At 54.9% G+C, this 26,818-nt stretch overlaps 1 protein-coding gene across 1 annotated transcript; it reads right to left on the bottom strand.

Annotated features, from left to right (window-relative positions):
- Nucleotides 1-3,408: 3,408 nt before the first annotated feature.
- On the bottom strand, nt 3,409-25,576 carry BZRAP1 (benzodiazepine receptor (peripheral) associated protein 1). The gene is made up of 30 exons (XM_006832392.1): nt 25,247-25,576; nt 24,404-24,511; nt 23,988-24,116; nt 23,245-23,424; nt 22,515-22,700; nt 21,260-21,337; nt 21,079-21,162; nt 20,780-20,869; nt 20,447-20,569; nt 20,058-20,162; nt 18,641-18,691; nt 18,066-18,086; nt 17,127-17,319; nt 16,370-16,542; nt 14,960-15,075; nt 14,594-14,703; nt 10,450-11,280; nt 10,143-10,294; nt 9,467-9,844; nt 9,147-9,377; nt 8,672-8,848; nt 7,284-8,120; nt 6,597-6,696; nt 6,354-6,508; nt 5,603-5,771; nt 5,257-5,328; nt 4,550-4,686; nt 4,394-4,465; nt 4,081-4,179; nt 3,409-3,438 (listed from the first exon to the last, which is right to left on the bottom strand). The coding sequence occupies exons 1-30, from the start codon at nt 25,574-25,576 to the stop codon at nt 3,409-3,411; spliced, it is 5,517 nt and encodes a 1,838-aa protein (XP_006832455.1).
- Between the last annotated feature and the right edge of the window lie 1,242 nt (nt 25,577-26,818).

The following is a 26,818-nucleotide window of genomic DNA, read 5'->3' as shown; positions in this document are numbered from 1 at the left end:
AGAAGAAAATGATGCAAAAGAGAAGTTGAATCCAATGAGCAAAATAAGGCAAACCCAACTCCTGCTTTCTGCCCACAGGTCCCTGGGTCTTTGGGGTGCAAACACGCAGGGGGCCCAGAGGCCGGGCTGGCAAGGAGGGGTGGAGCACTATGGGATAGGGTTAGGCCCGCTTTGGCATGGCCGTTCTCCTTCCAGGGCCTGTGCAGTGGAAGCGAGATGGAGGAAGCTGGGCTGAGGCACTGAGTATGTACATATATACAGGGCTCTGCCCCTCCTGCCCCTTGGGGAGGTGGGGCTGGGGAGGATCCAGTGCAAACTTTCCTTCAGGGGAGGGAAGACAACATCAGAATAACCAGAGCTATCTGAGGGAACTGATCGTTCTTCCCCAGGCTCCCTACCCTGGGAGTGGATGGGGGCGAAGGGGGACAACTGGAGAAGGGATCAGACTAGGAATCAGAAGTCCCACAACCAGCCCTGGCTCTAGGACTGAGGTCTGCAGACCTTGGCAGAGTTACTTCTTCTCTTCAGGCCTCTGTTTCCCCTCCAGTAAGAGGAAGGTGCCCATCAAGAAGATTGATTATTCTCAGGGATACATCTAGTAGACCCATCCATCCAGAGTGTTAATTCTGAAGAGCAAGAGGCCTGGGCCCAGTCTGGGGTCTTCCCTGTCTCGATCAGGGCAGATTTCTGGGGTCTCTGGGGGCCTTAGGGGGCCACTTCTGCCTGCAGGGTGGGCCATAGTTTCACTCCTTCTTCCCAGAGCCCAGTTTCCTGAGGAGCTGCTTTCCCTTGGAGAGGAGACCCCTTATCTTCTCACTCGTACCCTGTGGCTCCCCCAGTTGAGTCCTGGAGGGGCTCCCAGGGCCAGGGGCACAGGGCCAGTCTGGGGGTGCTGGTGTCATGCTGGTCCAGTCCTGGAATAGGAGAGAAAAGGGCAAGATCAGAGTCTGCCCCATCCCCGGACTTTTTCTCACAACCTCATGCACCTGCAGGCTCTCACCTCCCAAATCCAAGAAAGAGAGTCAGAGGACCCCTCCCCTGCCCACCCTGACCCTACACACATAGCACAGAGAGGTGAGACAATGGAATGAGCCTAGGGGCGTTGAGTTGGTTGGGTATCTCGGTTCTGCTTCTGTTTACTTGTGACTCCTTTGCTTCTCTGGGTCTCACTAGCAGGCACTGTCTAACAGCACACCTGACCCTGGGGATGGATGCTCCCTCCAGTGAAGGGAGGTGAGGACAAGGACTACTCAAGAGACAGCTGGTTCCCTTCAAGGGAGGCAGTTCCAACAGCACCTCATGGGTGGTGCCAAAAGGCAGCCCTGCCCAGGCCCAGGGCCTTCAGGGTGTGGTTGTTGATGGTGGTGGTGCCATCAAGTCAGTAACGACTCATAGCGCGACCTTATGCACAACAGAACGAAACACTGCCCAGTTCTGGGCCAACCTCACTACTGTTGCCACACTTGAGCCACTGATGCTGCCACTTTGCCAATCCATCTCACTGGGGATCTTCCTCTTTTTCTCTGACATTCCACCTTACCAAACATGATATCCTTCTCCAGCGACTGGTCCCTCCTGACAATATGTCCGAAGTATGAGAGACGAAGTTTGGCCATCCTGGCCTCCAAGGAACACTCTGGTTGCACTTCTTCCAACACAGATCTGTTTGTTCTTTTGGCAGCCCATGGTACTTTCAATATTCTCCTCCAACACCATAACTCAAAAGCATCAATTCTTCTACGGTCTTCCTTATTCACTGCCCAGCTTTCCCATGCATATGAGGTTATTGAAAATACCATGGCTTGGGTCAGGTGCACCTTAGTCCTCAAGCTGATATCCTTGCTCTTTAACACTTTAAAAAGGTCTTGTGCAGCAGATTTGCCTAATGCAATATGTCGTTTGATTGCTGCTTCCATGAATGTTGATAGTTGATCCAAGAAGAATGAAGTCCTTGACAACTTCAATCTTTTCTCCGTTGATAAGAATGTTGTTTATTGGTCCAGTGGTGAGGATTTTTGTTTTCTTTACATTGAGATGTGATCAATACTGAAGGCTGTGGTCTTTGATCTTCATTAGTATTTTAAGTCCTCTTCACTTTCAGCAAAATTGTATCATCTGCGTTATCATAGGTTGTTGATGAGTCTTCCTCCAATCTTGATGCCATGTTTTCCTTCACATAACCCAGCTTCTTGGATTATTTGCTCAGCATACAGGTTGAATAAATATGGTGAAAGAATACAATCCTGTCGTACACCTTTCTTCATTTTAAACCATTCAGTGTTCCATGCCAGGACCCATTCCACTGGCAGAGAAAGGAAAATAATGTTCCTCCTTTGAACGGCTTCTGTGAAGACAGTAGGGAACCTGGCCCAGGGGAGGGAAGGGATGGGCACTGCAGTCTCCAGAGCTTCTCCTCCACTCCACCTACAGCCCTGAGCAGACCCCTGAGCCGCATGTCCTCCCAGACAGTGCTTGTCTGCTTGTTGGGTGGCCTAAGGGCAGGAAGTCGGTGAACAGGGGAGCCCACCTGAAGTCTATCTCCATGAACATTCCCATATGAGGCCCTGGCCAGCCTGAATGCTCTCCCTCTCCTCAAACTCTTGCTGTCCCCCATCCCCACCCAGAGAATGGCAGCCTCCCAGCCTGGGATATGAGGCAGGAACTGCCCAACAAAAGGTCTGCACCTACTGCCAACCAAGCAGGGCTTTCAGCAAAGCTGGGAAGCTCCCAAACACTCCTCTCTCCCAGGGGTCCTTCCCCAGCTTTTCCAGGTGGGAGGGATTGTTGGGGAAACAAAAGGAGGGGCTCAGAGAAGATAACCGTGGAGTTATCTATGGATTTGTTGTTGGAGTTTTCCCTTCCATCCCCCAAAACAGAGAAAATTGAGTTTAAAGTAAAATCATACATGTGATCACCCTACCAAGTCATGATGGAGAAGACAGGGGTGAGGAGATTATTATTACTGGTGATACCCATTAGAGAGTCATCTTTCTATCACCGATAATAATCACAATATTATAGTACCATAGTCATATAATATCATAACACACTGATGAGTCACATGTAATATTCTATAAGCTGTATGTGTTATAGAACATAAGGAATCCGCTAATATGACATCACACAAAGATGACTTATATATTCCCATGACAGCTGGTACTGCCCAGGGTGAAGGCAAGGTAAGGGGAGCAGTGAGGGGGTGGAGAATGATTCTATACCCAAATCTGACACAAGGCGAGGTCTCCCTCTTCCATTCTCTGGGAGAAAGCGGAAGAGCCAGCTGAGCTTGGGCATCTGCGACAGAGCAGAACTGATGGTGGTGAAATGGGGAGCGGGGAGTTCCATGGGATGTAGGGAGGCCAGTCCCCCCACTTACATGTTGCTCTCTCTACATCTATCTATCTCCATCTAGCACTGGACTCTTCTCCTCCTCGTTCTCTGAGAACAGGGACCAAAGAGAGATGGTTACCGTCAGAGGCGTCCACTCTCCACCCGGTTGTCACCCAGGTCACAAAGGCATGTCTGATTGAGAGCTCTGCAACTAGTGCCGATGGCAGTCCGAGGTTTTCTGGTTAGGGCCTGGCCCCTCTAAGGCTAGAAGCTGAACTGTATCCCACCCACTCCACGGAGAGGTAAGCTCTGAAAATAAGAACCCAGGAACTCAGGCCTTGCTTGTTTTAAAACACTGAGGCCGTAAAGCAGAGAGGCTCCTGGGAGACCAGAGGTAAGGAGGGTGGCCCTGAAACGAGCACTGTGATTGGCTAGAGGATCCTTTCCCACTGCGTGTCCATCCCCCTTCTTTGCACTGCATCTGCTCAGAGTGTGCGTAGTGGGGTCAATGCCCTGGAGATCAGCAATCACACCTCTGCAGATAAGGACAAGCACCCCAACTCCAAGCAGTCGGAGAGAGCTTTTCCTACTTCTCCACAGTAATCCTCAGGCCATAAGTCAACACCCTGGGGCAGCGTTGGATTATATTACCACCCCAGCTGTCCCCTTCCATGACATTGTGCCAGTCCACCACCACCCCAAAAGGGTAGAAACAACACTGTTGAGCTGGGAGTCCAGCTCCTCACTGACCTGATTCTCGGCCAGGGAATTCCCTGGCTCCCTGTCCTCAGGTCCGGGACCCTCCAGGAAGTTGGATGGAACAAGACCCCTTTTTCCATTCAGTTCCCCCTGGGGAAGAGATGCTGGTGAGAATGAGACCAGGAAGAAGTGGACTGCCTCCTCCTATGTTCCCCCAGCCCTGCCCCCACTGTCCCTGAAGCTCCTGGGGGAACATAACTGTCATGGGACATGTCATCTGGACACTTGCCCACCCTCATCTTCCCCCAAGAGTTCTCTGTGAAGGGCCAATGAGGTGGGGTGCAGTGCACCCTCCTATTCTCACATAGTAGAATCCATCATCGTCCATGCCCCCAAACACAGTGATGACATCCCCTGCTCGGAAGGGCAGCTCCGCCTGTGGAGACCAAGAGCAGGTGTCAGGTCCTGGGAGGTCCTGCCATCGCCCAAGTTCGCTTGTGCTCTATCTGAAAGTCCTCACCTCCACGTCCATGTTGGGAGAGCTTTCCCGGGGGTTGTAGTCAAACACTGCCACCATGGGGTGGGGAACTTTCAGGCCAGCAGAGGAGACCGGCTTGGGGGGGCCTAAGGGAGGAGGGAGAGAATGCTCAGAAGTCTCTAGACACTGCCCACCAGTCCTATCATTTGTACTGGAGGCCTGCTGACTCCCATTCTCCACCACCGCACTAGTTGCCTATCCTGGAGAGAAAGCAGAAGGGTCGCATCCCTCCTGCCCAATCTCCTCTGCCCAGTGGCAATCCCTCACCTAGGCAGGGCAGGGCAGGGCAGGGCAGGAGCATCCAGCATTGCTGTGAAAAGAGTGTGCTGAGAGCTCTGCCCCCCACTTCCAGCCTCACCCCAGACCGGGGTGGTACAGGGCAGGCAAAGTGCTGGTCCTCTGACAAAGGATGAGGAGAGGGTGCTCAGAAAACACTAAGCCCAGCTTGGTGGTAAACTGAGGCCCAAGGAGGATAAGGGACATGCTCACGTTGCACAGAATTCATAAACCAGGGCTCTTCAGAGCAAAAGTCATGACTACCCCCCTCCCCCATTCCCATGAGACAGAAGCCTCCCACTAGGCGGGGAGAAGTGCATGAAAGTCTGTTAGTACTCCTGAGATCAGGCAGAGCACCTTCACCCACCCAGCACACAGGTTACCAACATGGAGGGGGTGAGAGTCTCACCTACCTTTCTTGGAGCGGCGGGGCTTTGGGGGAGGCCCAGTTGTGCGGGCTGTGGAGTACACAAGAGGGCCATTTCCTGATCCAGGAAGGCAAGTAGGTGTCAGAGAGAAACTGAGGCAGGGGAGGCGGGGTCAGGACAGTGACTCTGGGAGTTTCCTCAGAATATTTTAAGGACATTCACCCCCAACCCCAGCAAAAAGCCCCAAGGTACACAATGCACCCATGGCAAGGCCACACTTGTCTTAGTATCCACAAGACCCTGAGGTACCCAGTCACTCCAGACACACAAAGTCCTCAGCACGAGCATGGGATGGAACAGGGTGATGGCAGGTGGACACAGCAGGTCATACCTGAGCTCTCAACAAGGACATCTGGAGATAGGTAACCCCGCTGGAGCAACTGCTGCCTCCCCGCAGGACTGTCCGCAGACACCTCTGCCACCATGTTGCAGGGGATGAAGCCCATCCGGCCCCCACCTTCACCCCGATAGAAGCCATCGGCATCCTTGTCCCCATACACCTGGAGACAAAGACAGGAGACCATTCCCCAGGCCTTGAACACCAGCAGCACCATACTTGGGCCAGCAGAACAATGTCTACCTGTCTACTCCCCAACCCACCCCAGACTGGATCTCTAACCTGGGAGTAATAGCAAACTCTCTCTCTCTCTCTCTCTCTCTCTGTGTGTGTGTGTGTGTGTGTGTGTGTGTGTGTGTGTGTGTGTGTGTTAGGTTTAAACCGCCTACCTTGTGGTTAGCAGTTCAGTGCTCATCCTACAACATCATACCAGGACTTCATAAATACTTGGAGGAATAGTAAAAAATAATGCTAACAGTGGGAAACAGTTTCAGTGTGCTATGTGCCAGGGAGTACAAGGACTTTGTATCTATAGAATCATTTATTCCTCAAACAACCCTGTGAGGTAGCTCTAATATTGCCCCATTTTGCCAATGAGGAGGCACAGAGGGGTTAGATAATCTACCCAAGATTTCCCAGTGACAGAGCCTGGATCTAAAAGCAGTTTCCCCCATCTTGACACTGATGGCTCCGGAGGGGAAAGAGGAGGGACAGTTGGCTGGATTTGGGAGTTAAGCCCAGTCACCTTTAGAATCTGCCCCTCCTGGAAGGGAAGCTCCTCTTCCCCAGCATCAGGGTTGGGTGACATTGACACAGGGTCGTAATCAAACAGAGCCACAAAGAGCCTCACAGGTAGGTCCTGGGAGGCGAGCACCTCTTCCGGGGGGCTCCTCAGAGAGGCTGGAGAGAGAGGCAGCATCTCCATGAGCTCTGGGCAAGGGGTCATAGGAGGCCCCTCATGCCCAGCCAGCCCCTTTCAGGCACTCACCCAGCTCACTGGAGCCTGGCCTGGGGGCCCGTGCCCCTCTCCGTGCAGGGCCCCTTCGCCCAGAGCTGTCCTGCCCTCTGGGCTCACCCATATCTACTGCCTGAAAAGACAAGGCAACAGACAGTAGAGGTGACACACTGGCCCTCTGGCTGGCGCCTGCTCCCCAACGCTGCCCCTCCAGCCTAAGCAGCATAGCAGAGCAGGGGCACAACATTCTTCTCTGGAGGGATCAGACACTCCATCATGGGGAATGGGCAGGAAGGGAGGCCCAGGCACCCAGTAGTAGATGAGTGCAGGAGAGGGGACTAAGCTTAGATATCAGGTGTGTTTGGAATGGTGCCTCGTGTCAAAATCAGGGTCAGTGACGTTGGACATGGCATCCCAGTCAGTATCCTGAAGCTTTAACTAGCTAAGCCAAGGACAGAGCTGTCCTGCCTGAGCAGGGGGCTGGCTGGCAGCAACTGGTAACTAGTAGCAACAGAATATTGTGCATCCCAGTTCTGTTTGGCAGAAGCAGCAAAGCGGTGGAATGTGGGTGGGAAGAGCAGGTGAGGGAGCCCACAGGTCCAGCACCACCTCTGCTGATGGAGGCGCAGCGTGGAATGGAAGTGGCTGGTAGGCAGCAAGCACAACCACCAACGGGTGGCAGCAGGCAGGGGGCTGCCCAGGGTGGGAGTGGGCACGGACCCGGGAGTCTGAGTCTTTGGCTCTGCTCATCACACTGTAGCCTCGCCGCTCTGGCTCCCCTTTCTCCCAGCCCGGGGGGCATGGGCAGGGGTTGGGGGCTGAATTGGCCTTCAGAGTCCCCCTGGACCATCCTATGGGCGCCGTGCCCCAGACCTCCCCCTCTCCAGGGTGGCAGGAGTTGGTGATGCTGATGCCCCCACTGCCCTCCTCCTGCTCGTCCTCAGAATCATACTCAATGCTGATTTCCAAACACTTGGGGGACAGGCAGCTAGCCAGGCCAGATTCCAGGGTCCGACCACTGGGGCACTTCCGGGAAAGGGTCAGCTGCCCTCTGCCACCAGTCTCTGGTCCAGCCCTGGTCCCCTCGCCCACAGGGGCACCGCCCCGCTCCCGTGTGGGGCCTGGTCGTCCAGAGGGCTGGGCCCCGACGTTGCCAAGAAGCCGGCTGCAATGTTCACGGGGGTCTGGGGGCCGCCTGCGGTTTGGGGGCTTCTCCGGGGCTCCAACGCCTCTCCTCTGGCTGCTTCCACCAACTAGTCCAGGCACATCCTCCAAGTGGTCCTCAGTCCTGGAAGGCTCAGGAAACAAGGGGCACAAGCCAGAGCCTTGGGGCTGAGCACTTTTGTAGCCTGACCCTAGCAATAGAGGCTCAGGCAGGTTCGGGTCTCGGGAAGAGCAGCCTGCCCCCCGCTTCTCCTCCTCTTCATCATCCTCCTCTTCTTCCTCCTCCTCGGGGATGCTAAAGAGCTTCTTGCTGCAGAAATGCTGGCGGGGCAGCTCCAGGATCTGCTCCAGAATCTCCTCGTCACTGTCGGTCTCACCTGAGTCGGACTGGGGCTGGGGGCAGGGAGCAGCGGAAGAGGCCGCAGGCAAGAGGGCAGGGGTGGGACCTTTGCCTTCAAGTGAGGGTGGGAGCTGGGGGCAACCCCAAGCCTGCCCTCAGTTTCCTTCAGGACCATCTCCCCGCTCCTCCACAATCCTCCCCCACTTCGGGGAAGATGGGGCATGCCCAACATCACCAGGGCAGAGTCCAAAGAAGAATTAGGGGCACACCCTAGGATCAGGCCCTGGAGGGGAACATACAGGGGAGAAGACTGTGCCTATAAAAGCAGTGAGACCCCCCTCCCCAGACTCAGAGCTCCTAACACAAGGACCCTGCTAGCTGAGCACTACATCTGGCAGAGGGGCAGGGGATGCAGAAAAGGACTCCTCCTCTCTCCTTTCTACCCGGGAAGCCAGAGGCCATCCTGGGTCACTTCACACCTGGGCCCCAGCCACACACCTAGAAGGATGCTGGTGCTCGGTGGGGCTGGAGCAGCTGCTGACACAGGGTAGTGGGGCGCTGAAGGTTGAGGTCTAGGGCCCACCAGTCCTTCCCACTCCGTTACCTTGGCCTCGTTCTCCCTGATGCTGTTGCCAGCAACCTGCTTCTGAAAAGAGCAAGGCCTGGAGGCCAGCTCCTCTTCCTCCTCCTCCTCCTCCAGGATGTCTGACAGGTCTGAGTTACGACTGTGGTCCACAAGGGGGGTCACCACATGGAGCCCAAGCTCGGCTGGGTTATCTCTCTGTAAGAGGCAGACAAGGGAGGGCGATGGGAGGGGCAGTGAGGGGTGCTGAGGGCTCTAGGTAGGACCAGCCCTAGTCAGGAAGAAATATGAGTGGTATGCAGATGGCAGGGGAGCCTTCCTGAATCTTGAGGCAAGACAGACCAAGAGGATGGAAGCAAAAATGGAGAGAGACCTGGGAAGAAAAGAACGCCAAATAGACCCACAGCACAGACCAGAGTGGAGAACAAGGGGAAGAGCAACTAGATTCGGGTAGCAGGAATCGGGGGGGTGGCATGGTTTGTCCTCAGCCCTGTACCTCAACACTGGCCCTCAGTCCGGACCCTGTGTCTCCTTGGCTGGCCTCGATACACGGTATCCGATGGGTCGGGGCTCCCTGGGTGGAGCAGGGCACTGGGCAGGCCTCTCCTGTGGCCCACTGAGCCTCTTCCAGAGCTAGTTCAGGAACTGTAGAGCCAGGGCCTCTCTCGTCCACTGTTGGCTTGCTGACCCTCTGTTCCTCCAAGACGCCCGCTATACCCACCTCCTCCTGCAATGGTAGGCACTGAGGAGTGGTCCTAAGCCCGGGCCCTTCTCCCAACCCTACCAGTTCTTCCTGGCTCACACAGCCCAGGGTACCTGGGAACAAGATACTGGAGGCTCCTCTTGGGATTCTCTTGATGCCTCACTGAGAGGGCTTGCTGAGGGGACCTCTGAGGGCTCTGGAGTTCCATGGGGGTCAGGACACCAGAGGGGAAAACTAGGGTCTCCAAACCCTGGAGAGGCTGGAGCAAAGGGTGATCTGGCCTCCAGGTCTGGTCTGGGTGAAAGGCAGGAAACCCTGGCTGGCAGGCAGGCCAGAGCCAGAGCTGGGGCTACAGGGACCGGAATGGAATCTGCTGACTCGCCGTGAGGTGACATGGTTCGCACGGTCACCTCGCGGCACACTTGCAGCAGCTGCAGCTGCGACAATTCCACCAGCACACTGCCTGCTGTGGGTGACGTTACCTCCATGATCTGCAGTGAAGAGGGAGAAGAGGCTGGGAAAGGGAGGCTGAGATGGACTAGCGGGGGCACAAGCATAGCACGGGCAGCTGCCCTGTGCCGCGATGCTAAGCTTTCTGGAAGCCTGTCTCCTCTCAGCCTCCTGACCACAAGTGTTGGGTTAATTTTCGAATCTGTCATCTAATGCCGAAGTGTATGCCCTTAGTCAATCTGTTACACCGTGCCCAAACACCAGGGATTGGGCACCTCTGTGTCAGGCCAAGAGACTAGGCAAGGTAGGCAGAGGCGGGATGCAGTAGGTGGGCAGTACCTTCTGCCCATCAGCGTAGATGGCGTAGCCTGTGACCCGGACACCATTGGAGGAGCCTGCAGCATCAATGGTGACTGGAAGCCAGCTGATGATCAGGATTCCCGGGGAGGGTCCCTGCTCAATTTGCACATCAAGCGGAGCATCAGGTGGGCCTGGAGGGAGGGATACAAGGCCTAGTGATGCCCAATAATGATTCCAGCCCGATTTGCCCTGTCCCTGAAAATGCAAAGAGCAGATCTCCCTTGCCACCAGCCTCCAGGTGGTATGGACAGTACACCCCCAGCCCTCTGTGCCCTGGCCTGCACACCTGCTGGGAGGGTGGTGAACTGCAGGGTGGCTGCTCTCTGCTCCGGCCTCTCCCAGTCTGCTTCCCGGGACCCTCGGGGTAGGAGCTGAGCCTCTACTCGGGCCTGGTAGAGTGTGCCAGGCCGCAGGTTGCAGAAGGTGGCCCAGTAGATACTGGGGCGGGCAGGTGGGCACTCTTCCCCATTGAGGTAGATGGCATGGGCCAAATTGCTATTGCCGGGCACCCAGGTGATCTCAGCAGACGTGGCTGTCAGTCGGTAGATCCGAAGCTGGCTAGGCCCGACCCCAACCTGGGCACCCACAGCCAGGCAACAACGCAGGGGGTCAGAGCTGCCCTGGCTAGTCAGGGCCCGCACAGAGACATGGAGAAGGCCGGCCCTCAGGTCCAAGTTCTCAAGCACGGCCTTGGGGGGTGCCCCGGGTCCCAGAGCCTGGTGCAGCTCTCCGTTCACACAGATATGATAGCCGAGCAGGTCCACTTGTTCAGGGGGCGGCTCCCAGGCTAGCACCATGCTGTGGGTCAGCTGCTTGAGAAGCTCCAGACGGCGGGGATAAGGCACAGCATGGGACTCACCAAGTCCCTCTGGGGGTGGACTCAGGCTGAGCTCATCTCCCACATCCTCCTCCTCCAGTTGGGGCTGGCACCGTCCCCCGCTGCTCTGGTCCCCACTGCTGCTGCCCCCACCACCTCCACTCCGGAAGCTGAGTTCAGGGCCGGAGCTGTGTGATAAATCAGCCAGCTCCAGAGGGAGAGAGGTCAGGAGGTCGTCATCAGACACACGCTCTACAAAGTTAGAGGGGACCAGGCCCCTTCGGCCATCCATGAGTTCCCCTAGCAGAGGGCAGGCAGGGAAGGACAGGGATCAGGAAACAGAAAGTTGAGAAAAAACCTCACCATTAAATTCATTTCAGTACTGGTCAGGGGCTGCTCCCAATCATGTGATTCATATCAACATTTACCTGTCAGTGCTTTTAAAGGGCGAGAGCAATCAAAATCTGGATTAGGGAGTTACAGTAATTTTTTGTGGCTATGAGTAGTTTGTGGCTTCCAGTTCATAGTGAACCCTACTGTTACAGAGCAGAGCTGGTCCACAAGGTTTCAAAGCTGTAACTTCTTAGAAGCAGGTCGCCAAGACTTTCTTCTGAAGTACCTCTGGGTAGGTCCAAACCACCAACCTTGGTTTAGAAGTCAAGTGCCACCCAGGAACTGTCCAACAGTGCCTCTTAAATTCAAGTATGAATTTAAGCTGGAGATTTGTTCAAATGCAGGCTCTAATTCATTAGAGCTAGTGGAGTTAAGATTCTATGTAACATGATTCCAGGTGATGCTATAAGAATATAGGAGATGCAAGCGTGTAGAGAACTGTCCATGTTCTAAGGAAATGTCAAACCCTTTTTTTTCTTTCTTTTAAGATAAGCACTGGACTGCTAACCACAAGGTCAATGGTTCAAACCTACCAGCTACTCCTCAAAAATCCTATACAGGGTTGTCATGAGTCAAAACCGACTCAACGGCACTTAACAATAACAACATATGAATAAAACAAGGATGGCAATAATGGTAACAGCTGTTGAAGCTAGGTTATGGATCTCTAGGTACTCAGTGGATCATCAGCTGCTCCCCGGAAACCCTATACAGGGTTGCTATGGGTCGGAACTGACTCGACGGCACTTCACAACAACAAGTGGACTATTTAACTTTGCTGTACATCAGCCCTGGTGGTATAGTGGTGTGAGGTCAGCAGTTCGAATCCACCAGGTGCTCTGAGGGAGAACGAGGAGGCTTTCTGTAAAGATTTACAGCCTCACAAACCCTACGTCGGTCACTATTGAATATGAATGAACTTGATGGCAGTGGGTGGGTATATTTAAAATTGGGGGAATAGTGCCAAGATGAGAAATCAGACTCTGACTGTGAAGCTCCTATGGTGGGATTTTACATCCCTGAGGAGTAGGGGAGGGGTGGAAACCAGCATGCACAGGGAAAGGAGAGCAACCATCTTGTCAGGGTGAGGGAAAGATTAAGTGCCAGAGAAGTCACCTGTGGGTTCTAGAGTGGATTAGGACCCACTGGAGATGTACGTGCAAGGAGCGTGACCTGGCAGCCAACCTAGGCTGAAGCCAAACGTAAGGCTGTTACGTGGAGTCAGGGCCCCAGAAGAGTTGGCAATAACACTTGAGGTTGTTTGTTTGAAGGATGTCAAGGAAGAAGAAAGTTGGCAACAGCATGTCGTATCACAGCCAATTTGTGGGAAGGACAGAAATTCCCAGAGAACAGCCAAGCTGGTGGCTGCTGCGCCTCACCGGGAGAAAAGATAGGATGTCTGGCAGAGCTTAGGGCCGAAGAGTGAGACAAGACAGTTCTTAGCTGCAGGGAGGCCTTGGGGTTTCCCCAACAGTAACGGGTTTTTTCTTTCTCCTCTCACTCTGCTGATGGTAGGAGAAGAAAGATGTGAGAAATTTTGAAAAATGAAAACTAGGTAAGATAAGGGCTGTAGTGGGTTGGATGGTGGCCCCCCCAAAGATACGTCCACATCTTAATCCTTGAAACCCACGAATGTGACCTTATTTGAGAAAAGGGTCTTTGCAGATGTAGTTATTTAAATGATCTCAAGATCATCTTGGATTACCCAGGTGGGCCCTAAAGCCAATGACAAATGTCTTTATAAGAGACACACAGAGGGGAGGCCCTGAGAGAAGGGGAGGCAATGCAACCACAGAGGTAGAGACTGGAGTGATGCAGCCACAGAACATGGAACCCCTGGAACCCCTGGAGCTGAGAGAGACAAGGAATGGAATCTCCCCCTAGAGCCTTTGGAGGGAGCACAGTGCTGCTAACATTGTGTTTTTGGACTTCTGGCCTCCAGAACTCTGAGAGACTATAGTTCTGGTGTTGACACCACAAGCTTTGTGGTGATTTGCTACGGAAACGCTGAGCTGTGTGAGATTAAAGGTAGGTGTCTTATCACTAAACTCACCTACAGCCCTGCAGGCCTAAAGCTGAAGCATACACTCTGGAGGTTCATTCCACCAACAACTCCGGTGGGTCAGGCATAAATGAAGCGGTCACTTAGCTAAATGTTAATGATGAATGCAACAAACAACCTCCGGCTGTCTACATCCTTTTAAATCTATCCCAGACTGTACAGTTCAAATTCTAGTAAATTATGATTAATTAATATTTATGATTTTGTTGATTCCCTCCCCCCAGAAAACAAACTGGTTTTCTTTTTCATAAAAATAGCATAGTTTACCTGCTATATAATCCAATTCTCTGTAATTCATAAAAATAGTATAGCTTACTTGCTTCATAATGCAGTTCTCTGTAATTCAACCCTATGGGAGTTTAGCTGTGTAGACCACACAGTCAGAGCAGATACCATCATTCCAGATGTCCACTCAAATAATAGGCATAGGCCCAGGGAAGAGGAGATGCACAGATTCTGAAGGCCTGGCCTTACAAACCCAACGCTTTGATGTTGTAACCACAGACCTAACGCCTTTCCTAAACTCCACACAGGTACACAAAAGTGTACCTGTCATCATGACACCCATACGGACTTCATCCTGCTCCTGTCCACACCTCATCTCAATCTCTACACAGTGTCACCCTCCCCTCTGTTAAACAATGGGGGGGGCGGGCGGAGGTTCCCACAGGCAATCCTGGGCATGCCCTACTGCTGTTGCCTACTCTCTGTAATGGAGTCCTGCCTGGTGAACCCCCAGTTCCTGACAGGAACTTGAGATCTGCCCTGAAACTCAGCCCCTGCCTGGGCCCTGGGCTAACCACATGGGAAGACCCTTTCCTGGCATCTTGGTCCCTCTTCTCCACACCCGACTGGAGTCCAACACTGAATCTATGTTCCATGCCTGGCTCCATGCCAGGCCTGCAAGCACCAAAATGAATTTAGCTCCAATTCCCTGTGAGTATGCCTTGGGCCATGTGTAGAGCCAAACCCACAGGCAAACTAGTTGCTTCCTCCTCAGACCCCTTTCTTTCCCTTTCCCACTGGCTGCTGAGGTCTCTGGATGCCTTTTGGCTGAGTCTAAAAAGTGGTGGTCAGCTGTACATGCTGGGGAGAGGGTATGGATGGATGGAGGTCTTTGGAAACACAGGCTCTGAGGCAGGGGCACTACCTTCCTACCTTCAAAAAAGCCATCTTCGTCCATGTTGCCATAGATGTAAATGTACTCGCCTGCAGTCAGCGGAAGCTCGGCCTCTGGATTCTCATTGGGGCCCTCAAAGGGATTATAGCTATAGGGGGAGGCAAGAGGAAGAGGAAGGCAGTGACTACATCCCACTTCCATGCCTTGTCCTCTCTCACCCGCTGCATCAGGCTTGTATGGAAACGTGGTTGTCTGTCCATAGCAAAGCATATTATAACTGTGAACTGTGCCATCTTGGCCCAAATAGGTTAGCGCACATGTTCAACAAGGGTTTCTATAGCCACCCCCCCAATTCTAACATATGGTCCTAGTGCTGGGGGTGGGGGCAAAGGTGAGGGGCCCACCTGTAACGTGCTAGGAAGACTTGGATCCTGGCTCCTCCCCTGATGACCTCAGGTACTGCTGGGAGCAAGGAGACACTGTCTGCCTCCAGCTCCTCCACCTCACTGGCTGTGTCCACCTGGGGGTAAACAGAAAGGGCTGGTCCTCTCTAGGGCCCAGGACCAAAGACAACATGGGCAGGTGGCCAGGAGGAGCCTGAGGAGGGCCCATTGCCTGGGAGAAGGGCAGTGAGCACATACTGGTCAAGGCCGATAGCAAGGAGCACAGGATGCTTCCTAAGTCACTGCCTAGGCTGGCAGCTTCATGCCCTAGGAAGGGAAAGAAAGTGGGGTTGCCTGGAACCCTACAGCCCAAGCCAGCTGTGAGAGGACTAACCACACCATGGCTGGTATGGGGAATGGGTGTCCGACATCAGTTTGGCTCCTCAAGCTGACAGGCAGTAAAGCAGCCCACCTGTAAAGAACTGGAGGACAAGGGGCAGAGGGAACTGAAGAAGTCCTTGCCCCTCATCTGTGAAAGTGTTCTGCGGCTCAGTCTTGGAACTCAACTTCCTGTCCACTTGCCTGGCCCATACCTGGGGGCACCCCTGCTTCTCTGAGCCTGGTTCAGATTTACAGGGCCAGCCAGAGGAACAATCTTTTCCTCTCTGCCAAAGGGGACTGAGGTATAGCCAGGGGCAGCCCCTCCATAATGGCAGCCAGTGTCAGCAGTACCATTCTATCACAGGAGGGGGCAGTAGAGGCCTAATGCTGTGTTCTACCACCAATGGCAAGGTAGGATACCAGGGCTGCTACGGACCTGCCCCCTCCGCTCTGGGGTTTGGGAAGTGACCAGAAGACAGTGAGCAATGTTCTAGAATGTGTAGTAATAGTTGTCATGTGGTTAGTTTCTTCTGTGTGCATGCCATACTAAGTGAGGCCCTTTTTTGTATTGTTCATGTTATCCTCAAAACTTTGTAAGACAGACTTTATTAGCTCCAACATTCATATAAGGAAAGGAAACCAAAGCCCAAAAGGGGTCAGGGACTTACTTAGGACAAAGCTGGGATTTGAATTCTCAAACCTGTGCTCTTTCCCACAACCACCTGCTTCTACTACAGACGTCCTTATGAACAGTCTCATTATGTGGATCCTGGCGCCAAAGTGTCTCCCTCCATCCAGCCCAGGACTCTAGGGCATCCCTGAGCCCCAGAGGGGTGGAGCCAGGTGGCCCCAAGGTGGGACTTGCAGGCCGGCCCAGAAGAGCAGAGATGGAACACACAAGGAGGAATTTATGGTCTGCCTCTACCTTTCAAGTTGGGACCCAACTTCTGGGGACCCCAGAAGAGGTTGGCAGAAGTTCTGGTAGCAGACTTCCCTTTGCCCTTTTCCAGAGGCAGTACTAGAACCCCAAGTTCCCTCCCCAGCACTGACCTCAGGCGTAGGGCACGACTTGGGGCTGTTGTGGATAGGCTCCGAGCGAGAGGAGTTGGAGAGAGATTCTGCCTTCTTAGTCATCCTTCTAGGGGCCCCAGCAAGTGTGGCTGAGGCAATTTCAGAAGACTTTGGGGCACAGCGCCCTGGAGAGCCCGGAGGGAGGTCAAGGTCTAAAGAGAAGATGGCACGTGGGCTGGGGGCCTGTGGCCTGAGGAGGGACCAGGGAGATAGGGTGGAGCTTCTTGGATACACGGGTCAAGCCCTCCATAGCCAAGTTTCCTTGTAAGAAGGAAAATGCTCGGGGGAAGGGGCTTGTACGTTTAGGTAAATGTAATTTGCATACATGATTTCACATGATCCTCATAGTCCCTTGGTCAAGTGCATTTAATTCTTCCTGCCTTAAGAGTTTAGGAAACTATGGCCCATTGACTATAGTCAGTGGAGCTGGGATCACCCAAGCTCATCCTGCCTGCTACTGACCCCTAGTGCCCACCAACTCCCAGCTGTGACCGTAGAGGTCTTGTTGGAAGGAGAGGAGCAGTTGTTTGAGATGCCTGGGCCCAGACTCAGAGAGTTATCCTTCTGGGCTCTGTTTCCCCGCCACTGAACCCTGGTTCTTGTCAGACATAGCTCCAGTGTATTGTGTGACCTTGGCTGAGATGCTTGAACTCCCTGTTCTGTACAATGGGTACCCACCCTTCCAAAAGGCCCAGGGCTGGGAATCCCAGACTAAAGTCACTGAGATCTACTGTACCTTTGGAGCAGATCTGGGACGTGGAGCAGCAACAAGGGGGTGGTAGACGATCCCCAAGGGCACTGCAGCCCAGAGCAGAGGTGAGCAGATCCAAAGGCCCAGGGTGCAGACGGAAGGCCTGGAGCTCCTGTGCCAAGAGGCTGAAGCGCTCAGTTTGGCTGCGGCATTGCTCCTCAAGCTCTCGAACCCGGACCTGGGCCAAGACCCACGATGAGGCCAGAGCCCAGCAAAGCCGCCCAGGCCCGTTCCTGAGCACAGGGCTTCAGATCACAGGCACCCAAGCCCCAGACCGGGGGCCCAACCAACCTTGGCCTGGCTGCTCCTGACCTGTGAAGTCTTGGGGCTATGGGACCTCTTCATCCCAACCCTCCTCCAGAGCCAACCTAGGCCGGCCTCACACTCTCCATGCCCTCAGCCCCAGGTCAGCAGCAGTCACTTCCTGCTTTGGGCTGCTTTCTAGGTCAAAAGGGCTCACTCCCACCCCTACTGCCATCACCAGTGTCACCTCAGGAGTTTCTCAGCCCCATGGCTCATCACCCTCCCACAATAACCCAAATCCCTGCTCTCCAGAGGTGGGACAAGATACTCCACAGGGGATCTAGGAACATCTTTGTGACAGAAACAGGCCAATTCCCAAGAATTTTTCTCAGGGATCAGGAGAGCCCCAGCCCTGGCCAGTCTCAGGAGAATCATGGGTTGGATTGTGGTGAGCGTCCTCATGGTCTGAATGACTCAGATCTGGAGGATGGAGGACCCCATGTCTGCCAGGCAGAGGCCCACATGTCCTGCAGGGACCCAGGCCATCTAAGGATTTGCAGGTTTATCCCCCTCCTCTGATGGACATGAGACTCAGGAAGAGATGAAGTGCAGGCAGCATGGAGCAATATGGAGGAGGGGATGCCCAGGGAGCTTGGAGTCAGAGGGATAAAGAGGTTATACCTGCATGGAATCCAAGGTAGACTGTGGCAGGAAAGGAAAGCAGAGAGGAGGTGAGAACCCCTAGTCTGTAGGCCATTAATCCAGACAGAGACAACCAGGCTCCCTGGGCTGACTGAGAAGTCCCTAAATGGAAGGGTATTTTGGAGTAAAGGCAGTCTCTTAGGGGTGGGCTGCCTTGGGAAACTGCTGCCACCAAACTCAGGAGCCCCCTGGCCCAGTCATGCCCCAACCTGAGAAACAGACAAGGGGATTTCTCAGGCCCTAAAGAGTTTAACGTAGTGGTTACGAATCGGGCTGCGTAACTCAAGGTCAGCAGTTCGAAACTACCAGCTGTTCTTCGGGAGAAAGATGAGGCTTTCTGCTCCCGTAAAGATTTACAGCCTTGGAAACCCTGTACAGGGTCGTTATGAATCAGAACCGATTCCATGGCACATAACCACCAAAGAGTTTAAGCCTCTCTAGAAACCCCACACCTCCCACACACAGATACACATGGCCTATTCCAGTTTTATCTAAAGTTCCCTGCCATTCCCCCAAGTGACAGAGTTGGTGGCTATCTTTGAAAAGGACCCTACCTCCAGCAGCTGGACAGCCCCTTCATGCTCCCTCTTGGCTTCTACCTGGGCCTACAAGAGGGAGGGGACAAAATGCTGGAGGGTAAGTGGAAGGTGGGAGGGAGGGCAGGTAGGAGGAACCAGGAAGGGGGTGGGAGGTGAGAAGGAGAGAGGGAGAAAGGAAGGGAGGCTGGGAGTAGGAGAGGCTGAGGAGCTGTCTCCTCTGAACATCCACCTTGGCCAGAAACAATAGGAAAGAAGAGATGGGGCCATCTACTGTTTCCCACTGTCTGGGACAGCCACCCTCCTGCCTTCCCTCCTACTTCTCTGGATGCTATTTCTGAGCTTCTTGGGCCTGATTTGCCTCTTCTGCTCCATGTGAACATTAAACGGTTCCAGGACACAGTGTTGGACCTGTTCTATACCACACCCTCCATCAAGGTGCTTAAACCCAAAACCTCAGTTTCATCCTTGAGTTTTCCCTTTCCTTCAAGGTGGGATGACACAGAAAATGGATGACAGAGTAGGGACTCAACTCTTATCCCACAATGAGTCTTGCTGATTTAGTCTCCAAAATATATTTCAAATCCACCCACTTGTTTCCACATCTATGGTCTGCACCCCAATCCAGAGCATCATTGTCTCCCATCTGGACCACTACAACAACAGCCTCCTAGCACCTAGTCACGTGCTTCCATGCCAGCTCCCCAACTCATCCTCCACACTACTCCCAGAGTAATCTTGCCTGTATAGTTTCTGAGGAGTGGCTGGTGGGTTTGAACCGCCGACCCTGAAGTTCAAACCAACCTTGTGGTCCAGTGCTTATCCTACAGCGCCACACCAGGACTCCAAAATTATGAACAGGATCATGCTGCTACCCTTCTAACTATGCACAGAATAAAATCTCCAGTTATTTCCTTGGATCCTAAATCTGACATGATCAAGCGCTTGTCAATTTCTGCTAGTCTGTCCATCCCCGATTTTACTGAGTATTCTAGCCATGCTGTTCTCAAACACTCCGAGCTCTTTACTGCTGCACAGCATTTTAACTTCTATCCCCCATTCTCAGAGTGTTCTGCCCATAGCTCTCATGACTGGTGCCTGCTTGCTCTTCAGGAATTAGCTAAATTGTCACCTCCTCAGAGAGGCCTTCCCTGACCAAGTGGCTCATCACCCCCCTCTCAGTCATCCTCTGTCATATCACCTTGTTCATTTCCTCCACTGCACTGATCAGGGCTGAAATCCTCTCAGTCCTAGATCCGATGATGTGTGGATTGGTCAGGAACCTCGTCTTTGTTCACCACTCTCTCCCCAGTGCCTAGCATAGTGCCTGGCACATAGTGGGTGCTCAGTAAATGCTTGTTGGATGACTGGATGACTAAGCTGGGATCCAAAAGCCTACCACCCTTCCCTCAATCCTGCCTCCCCACCTCCCCACCTGCTGCAGCCTCCGGACCTCCTCCTGCTTCTCCTGCAGGCTGAGCCGGGCCTGCTCATGCGCCACCTCTAGCTGCTGCCTCCGCTGGGCCACCTCCCGCATGTGCTGAAACACAAGAGCCTGAGTCAAGGCCAAAGCCTCCACCCCACTATATCTATAGGAGATCTGAGAGCAGTACCTCGGATGCTGCCTGTCTCTATTCCTCTATGAAAAAGGAAACTGAGGCTGGAGACCAAAAAAATGCTATACTAAGATCCCACAAAAAGTGGGATCCCACAAAAAGTGGGACCAAGACTGCATCCTCTGACCTCATGGAAATATCTCACTGTCCCCTTTTCTCCCTGTGCCAGGGACCAATGCCCTCTCCCCCACCTACACAGTTCCCTTACCTTCAGCACGTGCTCCAGGCTCTCCAGCTTGCTCTGCAGGCCCTGACTCTTTCGAAGGGCCGAATCCCTCTCCTCTGTCACCCCCAGAAGCTGGCCCCTTAGCTCGGCATTCTCCCACTCCACCTAGAGAGGGGTGTTTCAGGGAGCTGAGTGTGTGAGCTTTGCCGCTGCCTACCTCTCCTCTCCCCCCCCACCCCCCACTCCCTTATTAGGAAGAATAGTATCCTTCATGCCCTAGCCCAGTTTGGAGTGCAAAAGGAAGTGTCTCACCAAGGGGGAGGGGTTCTGCAAGAGTCCAGGCCCCTAAAGCACCTGGGGCAGAGTAGGTGGTACCTGCTCCTTCTCTGTGGCTTTCCCACTGAGTCGAGAGTTCTCCTCCACAAGGCGGGCATTCTCAATCTGAACTTCTTTCAGCTGAAGTTCCTGAGAGAGTAGAAACGCTCTGGGGAAGGGACCTAGCACCCACACTCCTCCTCTCCCCACACAGAATACCCTGCCCACCAAGTTAATACCCACCCACCCCCACCCACCTACAACCTGCATCGGACAGGAAAAGAGAACCCAAGAGTGAGAAAGAAAGTGCTTTCTTGGGGGCAGGAGGTCAAGCTGGCTGCTGGCTCTTGGAAGCTCACCAGCTCCTCACATCGCCTCTGCTTCTTTCGGGTTTCCTGTTCCAGGCTCTCACATTTCTTCCGCTTCTTGCTGAGCTCTGACTCCTATGAGGGTCACATGGGTCAGCACCCAGGGCTCCTCAGGTAGGAAGGCCCATCTGCCCATTGCAGGTCCCCTCCAGCCTTTGGCCTGGGCACTTACCAGCTGCTGCACCCTGTGCAGTTTCTCAGGCTCCCCTACAACCACCTGTGGGTTGTCCACATCTTCCTGGGGTGTGGCCTGCAAGTGCCCAGGAGTTAGGGGCCCAGAGCAGCCTGCTCAAGCCCAACTTGTTTGTGGGAGGGTGCCACCTTTTCTCACAGTCAGCAGGGGGATGGAGGCACTATCTGCCCACACACCACTACCTGGCATCCCATCATCTCCAACTGATGTTCAAGTGCCAAGGATGGCCCTGTGTCCCAAGTCATGAGTGTTTTGAGATCCTGGGACCCACGTGTGTACTGGGAAGCAGGTCCCTTATTGAGGCCACAGCTTTCCCTTTTTAGCTTGCAGCGGCCAGCCCCCCTCTGCACTCAATAACTATCCTAGGTGTCCTTCGATGACTGGCAGAGAATTCGGAGGCTGTCTGGGCCCAGGAGACATGGAGGTGTTTCCAGAGCTGGAGTTCTGGAGCATTCAGATCTGGGCCTGTATACTAGGGCAGTGAACACCTGACCAGACCCTCCTCCTGGCTTCCCCCACGCCCCTGCCCCATCTTCCATTTATCTTTGAGGGAGGACAGAGCTTGATATGAGGTGCATCTCCCCTTTGTGGGCCAGCCACAGGGGCACAATGAAAACAAGAAGCACCCCGCACCTGGGACCTTGGTCGCTATGGGGCCCTATCTCCCACCCATCTTCCCAGAAGATGACAGACCTAGATGCTGCCCAAAAGAGAGGAATCAGACCCCTAAATTCTGAGGCTCCGCAGGGGGGCCCGACGCCCTCGGGACAGGAGCTGCCTAAGCCACATGCCCCATGAGGGTCCCCATACCTGGAGCAGGGGCGGTCAAACCGCCGCCCCCGAGGAGCATGGGCGGGCCTGGGTGGCCTGGCGGGCGCTGCAAGGGGCGTCCCCGCGCTACCGCGGCGGCGGGAGGAGGCGGCGCGGGCTGGGCCCCCAGCGGCTGCTAGGGCAACCGGGGATTTGCGGACGGGCCATACCACTGGCTGTGCGGCAGGGGCGGCGGGGCGGGCCCTGCGGGGTGCAGACCCACGGAGAGCAGAACTCAAGATGCCCAGGGCGGGCGCGGCGCAGGTAAAGGAGCGGAGATGAGTGGAGAGAACCCTGCCCCCGGGATTGGGCGAGTTCCTCAGACCCAGGGAGTGCGCATCCGTCACCCTGTCGTGCAGGGGAAGATTCCAGAGCCACCCTCAAGCCCCGGTCTACACACACCTGCCCTGGAGCTTGCTCTCACCTCTCCCGGGGCCCCGGGGGCGGGCGCCCCTGCTGGGGCCGGGACAGCAGGGGCCGGGAACCGGGGCGGCGGGGGCGGCTCCTGCTGGTTGCGCAGGGCGATTTGCCTTTGCAGCCGCAGCACCTCCCGCTGGGACTCGCGCAGAAGACGGTCGATGTCCCGCACGTGGAGCCACTGGGAGCCCTCCTGGGGTGGGGAGACGTGGAGTGGAGTCAGGCCTAACGTCTGTCTGCCCTACTCCATCCCCCAGGAGAGCGCGCCCTCCTCCGTGCTGGAGGGCTCGGGAGCGCGGGAACACGCATATTCTTGCATGCATACATGCCTGGCCATATGTGCTTGCATCTACAGCCACAAGCCTCCGCCAGCGCATGTGAAGGCATCCACAGGAATAGTAACTAATTTGCTGGGCAGGCACATGAAATGCCTGATAAAATACTCGTATGTGTGGGTTATAACAGCCAAGCTCACAGGCGCACGGCTTCAAGCCTGGGGCACAGAAATCCCCAGGTCTGGGACTCCTACAAGGCTCCACTTGCTTCAGTTCAAGCTCCTTCTCCTAGCTCCCACCTGGGCCGTTGCCAGGGGAACCTACTCCCCAGAAGCCTCCACCTTCTGGCTTCATTTGCATCTTATTAACATCTCATTCACATCCTACTTGTTAGGCGGGCGGGCGGCTGTGTGAAGGGCTGAGCTGCATGGGGGTGACCAGAGGCCCCTTGCACCCACGCACCTTGCCGGCCAGGGTGAGCCTGGCCTGCAGCTCCCTGCACTCCCGCTGCAGGGCGACAATCTGTTTGTCCTTGGCCAGCAGGGCGCTGGCTGTCTCACTGAGGTCCCGGGCTCGCTGGTGGGCCAGAGCCTCCTGGCACAACTCCAAACTGGCCCCCAGGCGGGGAACGGGGACACTCACCTAGCCAGAGAAGTAAGGCCAGCGGTTATCACTGAAGGACAGGGACCCTTTGCCTGTTCCTCAGCTCCTCCCAAAGCAGAGTTTGGGAGGAAAACCTGGAAGTGTGGCCTCCTGCGTCCACCCTGTGTCTGGCGTCTCAGGGGACCAGCAGCCTCATATAACCCCATCCTGGCAGTCCCCAGGGATGAAAGGGTTAACTTCACAACCTAGTTTAGGCCCGAACCAGGCTGCTAATTCTGGGCTGTCACAGTGATGGGCCTTCATCCCAGCCTCCAACAGCTCTACACCCTGAGATGAGCTCAGCGAGACTGCAGCCAGCATCAGCACGTGGTAACCCAGAATTCTGCTCCCTGACTGTTCGGGAGCCTCCCCACCCAGCTCTTCCCTTCCCGGGTAACTCCAGAAATTGGCCAATATATTTGTCCTTCTTACACCTGGGTCCCTGGGTTCCTGCTTTCCTGGGTGCTTAGAGTCGATGACTCCGAAGCCACAGCCCCTCAGGGCCACCGCAGCCCCCCTTTTCCCTGTCACCCAGTCCCTATCCAGCAACCTCACATGCTCACCACCCTCAGGTTAGTCTCCTGCAGCTTCCTCGCCCTCTCTTCCAGGCGCTTGGCAATGACCGCCAGCTCGGCATTCTTCCGCTTCAGCCTTCGCACCTTCTCCTCCGTCTCGGGGAAGCTGCTCTTTCTCTGACAAGGGTCAGGCAGAATGGGGTACATGTGGGGAGTACTCCCAGACTTCCTCCTAGCTACCTAGTCCCTGGGCGAGAACCCTGTGCTCACGGCGGAGTCCTCAACAACTCTAAGCAGGGTTCAGCCTCTTGGGTTTTAGAATCATGTTGCCTCCATGTAGCTGAGCTACATGGAGGTATGTATGTTCATGGGGTAAGGAGAGGACTGAAGCAGAGGGCCAGGGTGTCTGAGTCTGCCCTCCCCAGGTTCCAGCCAGGACTCGGGCTCCACTCTCCCAGCCTCACCAGCATCTGATTTTCCTCCTTCAGGACGGCACAGCGCTGTTGCAGCTCCCCCAGAGCCCTCAGCAGCTCCAGCTTGGGCCTGTCCCCAAAGCCCGTTTTCAGCTTGGCCTGGCATGAAAAGGAGGTGGCACCCAGTCTCAGGAGTTCCCCCCCAACACACACTCCTAGTCAGAATGCTTCCTGTGGTAGCTCTGCCTGTCTACTGTCAGGGAACCCAGGGGCAGGAAGGTTCTCCCCACGAAACCCAGAGAAGCACAGGGAGATGGATATCTAAGAGAAGTTGCTTCATCTGCACCCAGGGGTCCTCCCTGCTACCCTCTGACTCTTCTCCCCCTGCCCTCCTCCTCCTCCTCCTGGAAATGCCAGTTGGAGCTCCCATTCCCACCACTCCAGGCTCTTCATGGCCCCTGAATCCCTTTCTATCCCCCCAAATCCCTGCTCCCTCCATCTTCTAGGGGAGACACTTGCCCAAAACCTGGCCTTCCCTTGCTCAAACCTTGTTCAACCCAGCCCTGAGCCCCTTCCCTAAATCTTGTTTCCTTCAAATTCCAATTCCGCTGTACATCTCCACATCCCCCTCCCCCAATATACTCAGACCCCAATGACAGACAGACAGAAACTCATAGAGGAGATGCAGACAGACTCTCAGAGAGACAAAGGGGGAGGAGGCAAGGACAGGGCCAGATGTAGGCAGACAAGCAAGAGAGAGTCAGAATGACAGACAGGTGGAGAGAAATGGAGCCCTTAAGATGAGTGTCCAAAGAAGGGAGGGCAGACAGTCACAGAGACAGCCACAGACAGAGCCAGGTCAAGAAGAAAAGAGATGCCCTCCACATGCCTTACCTTAAGGAAAGTCTCTGCCACCTCATCCTCCAGCTTTAGGTAGCCGGGTCCCGGGCTCTCTGCTTGCTGCCCCAGGACAGGCGGCCCCACCAGTGTCCCTTCAGAATCAGTGCCCTCCACAGGCCCGGGGCTCCGGGTTCTCTCAGGCTCTGAACTCTCCTCAGGCCTTGATTCTCCAACCTGCAGAGCTGCCGGAGTATCAGCAATACTTGGGGCTATACTGCCAGGTTCACCCCCCTGGCTTGGTGTCCATCTCGGCCAGGCTGGTATTGCCCACGACTCCATGGTTCCGGGGTCCCCAGGCCGTGGGAAGGATGTCAGTTGCTCCATAGTACTGCCAAGGGACCCCAAGATCTGAGCTGGGGTACATTACCCAGCCAAGTGGGGGGTCTGGCGAGGGTCATGCCAGGCCAGAATCTGTCCCCTCTGAGCTAATAGCTTTACCGAGGCTCCATCGATGTTAACTGAGCTCTTCCTCATCCACGATGGGAGGCTGTAGAAGGAGTCGAGGCTGCGGAAGCTGGAGCCGGGTTTGCCAGCTATGTTGGCTTGAGGCTGTGTGTGTATGAGTGTGTGGAGAAGGGAGGGTGGCCCTGTGGGGGCAGGGAGGATGTGCCGCCGAGGCCACTCACAGTGGCGTCTGGCTGAGGGTGTGTGTGCGTCTCCAGGTCTGTGTATGGAGGACGGGTGCTCCCCCTTGTGTGTGTGTGTGTGTGTGTGTGTGTGTGTCTGTGTCTGTGTCTGTGTCACTTACCAGTTGTTTCAGTGTGTGTGTGTGTGTGTGGTGGGGGGGTCTTCTGTATTGCAGGGCTGTGACAGTATAGGATGCTGTCAGTGGTTATAGTTGAGTGTGTCAGTGTTGTGCACTTGTGTGCATCGGTGTCATTGTGTGTCCCTCAGCATCCGTGAGTCTGGCTATCCATCACGGCCCCTCAGCCTGAAGAGGGTCCGCAGGAGCTGCTGGGGGTGGTCTCCAGTGGTCTTCTGTGGTCCTTTATCTCTGTTCCTCTATTTGCTGCTCTCCATGACTGGGCGGCCACGCTGTCCTAAGGAGGCCTGGGTCGATGGGCTGCTTGCCTCATATTCTCTGCCCCACTGGACACCGCTCTGGGGACTGCAAGGGTCCCCTACAGCCCCAGAGCCCCGAGATGGTGGGCGCGGAGGATATCTAAGCCTCAGAATGGGGGGCAAGCTGGGGAGAGTCAGTCCTCCCTTCCCCCGCCTCCTCCTCCCCTCCCACCCACCAATAGGAAGTCTGCTGCTGGTTTCCATGGTGATGGCAATGGACTGGTGGGCTGGACCGACTGGCAGGGTCGGGACAGAGGGAAGAGCAGGTTTCTCTCTGAATCCCGACCCAGCGCCCCCTATATGTGGCCTCCCTTCCCTCAATTCCACACACCCTCACACCTCCCAGGGTGTAGAAGCAAGGGGGCTGCAGATGATCTTCCCCACATCCCAGGGCCATGCCCGAAATGAAAAGACATAGGAGAGAGAAAATGGCATGACAGATGACAGACGTCCAGCCATGGAGAAGGGCAGGAATAGAAAAAATAGTTTTCAAAATGAGACAAA

Source organism: Chrysochloris asiatica, unplaced genomic scaffold (assembly GCF_000296735.1).
Source record: "Chrysochloris asiatica unplaced genomic scaffold, ChrAsi1.0 scaffold00007, whole genome shotgun sequence".
In the NCBI taxonomy this organism is placed as follows: Eukaryota; Metazoa; Chordata; class Mammalia; order Afrosoricida; family Chrysochloridae; genus Chrysochloris; species Chrysochloris asiatica.
This window is presented reverse-complemented; position numbering and strand designations above follow the sequence as displayed.

Excerpts from the sequence above, each read along its gene's own strand:
- BZRAP1 (XM_006832392.1), bottom strand. The coding sequence starts at position 25,576 with ATGGAGCAACTGACATCCTTCCCACGGCCTGGGGACCCCGGAACCATG. Across the intron at positions 18,087-18,640 it reads GGGCTGTCCAGCTGCTGGAG|TCTACCTTGGATTCCATGCA; the intron begins GTAGGGTCCTTT and ends TTCCTGCCACAG. Across the intron at positions 4,180-4,393 it reads ACGATGATGGATTCTACTAT|GGGGAACTGAATGGAAAAAG; the intron begins GTGAGAATAGGA and ends TCTCTTCCCCAG.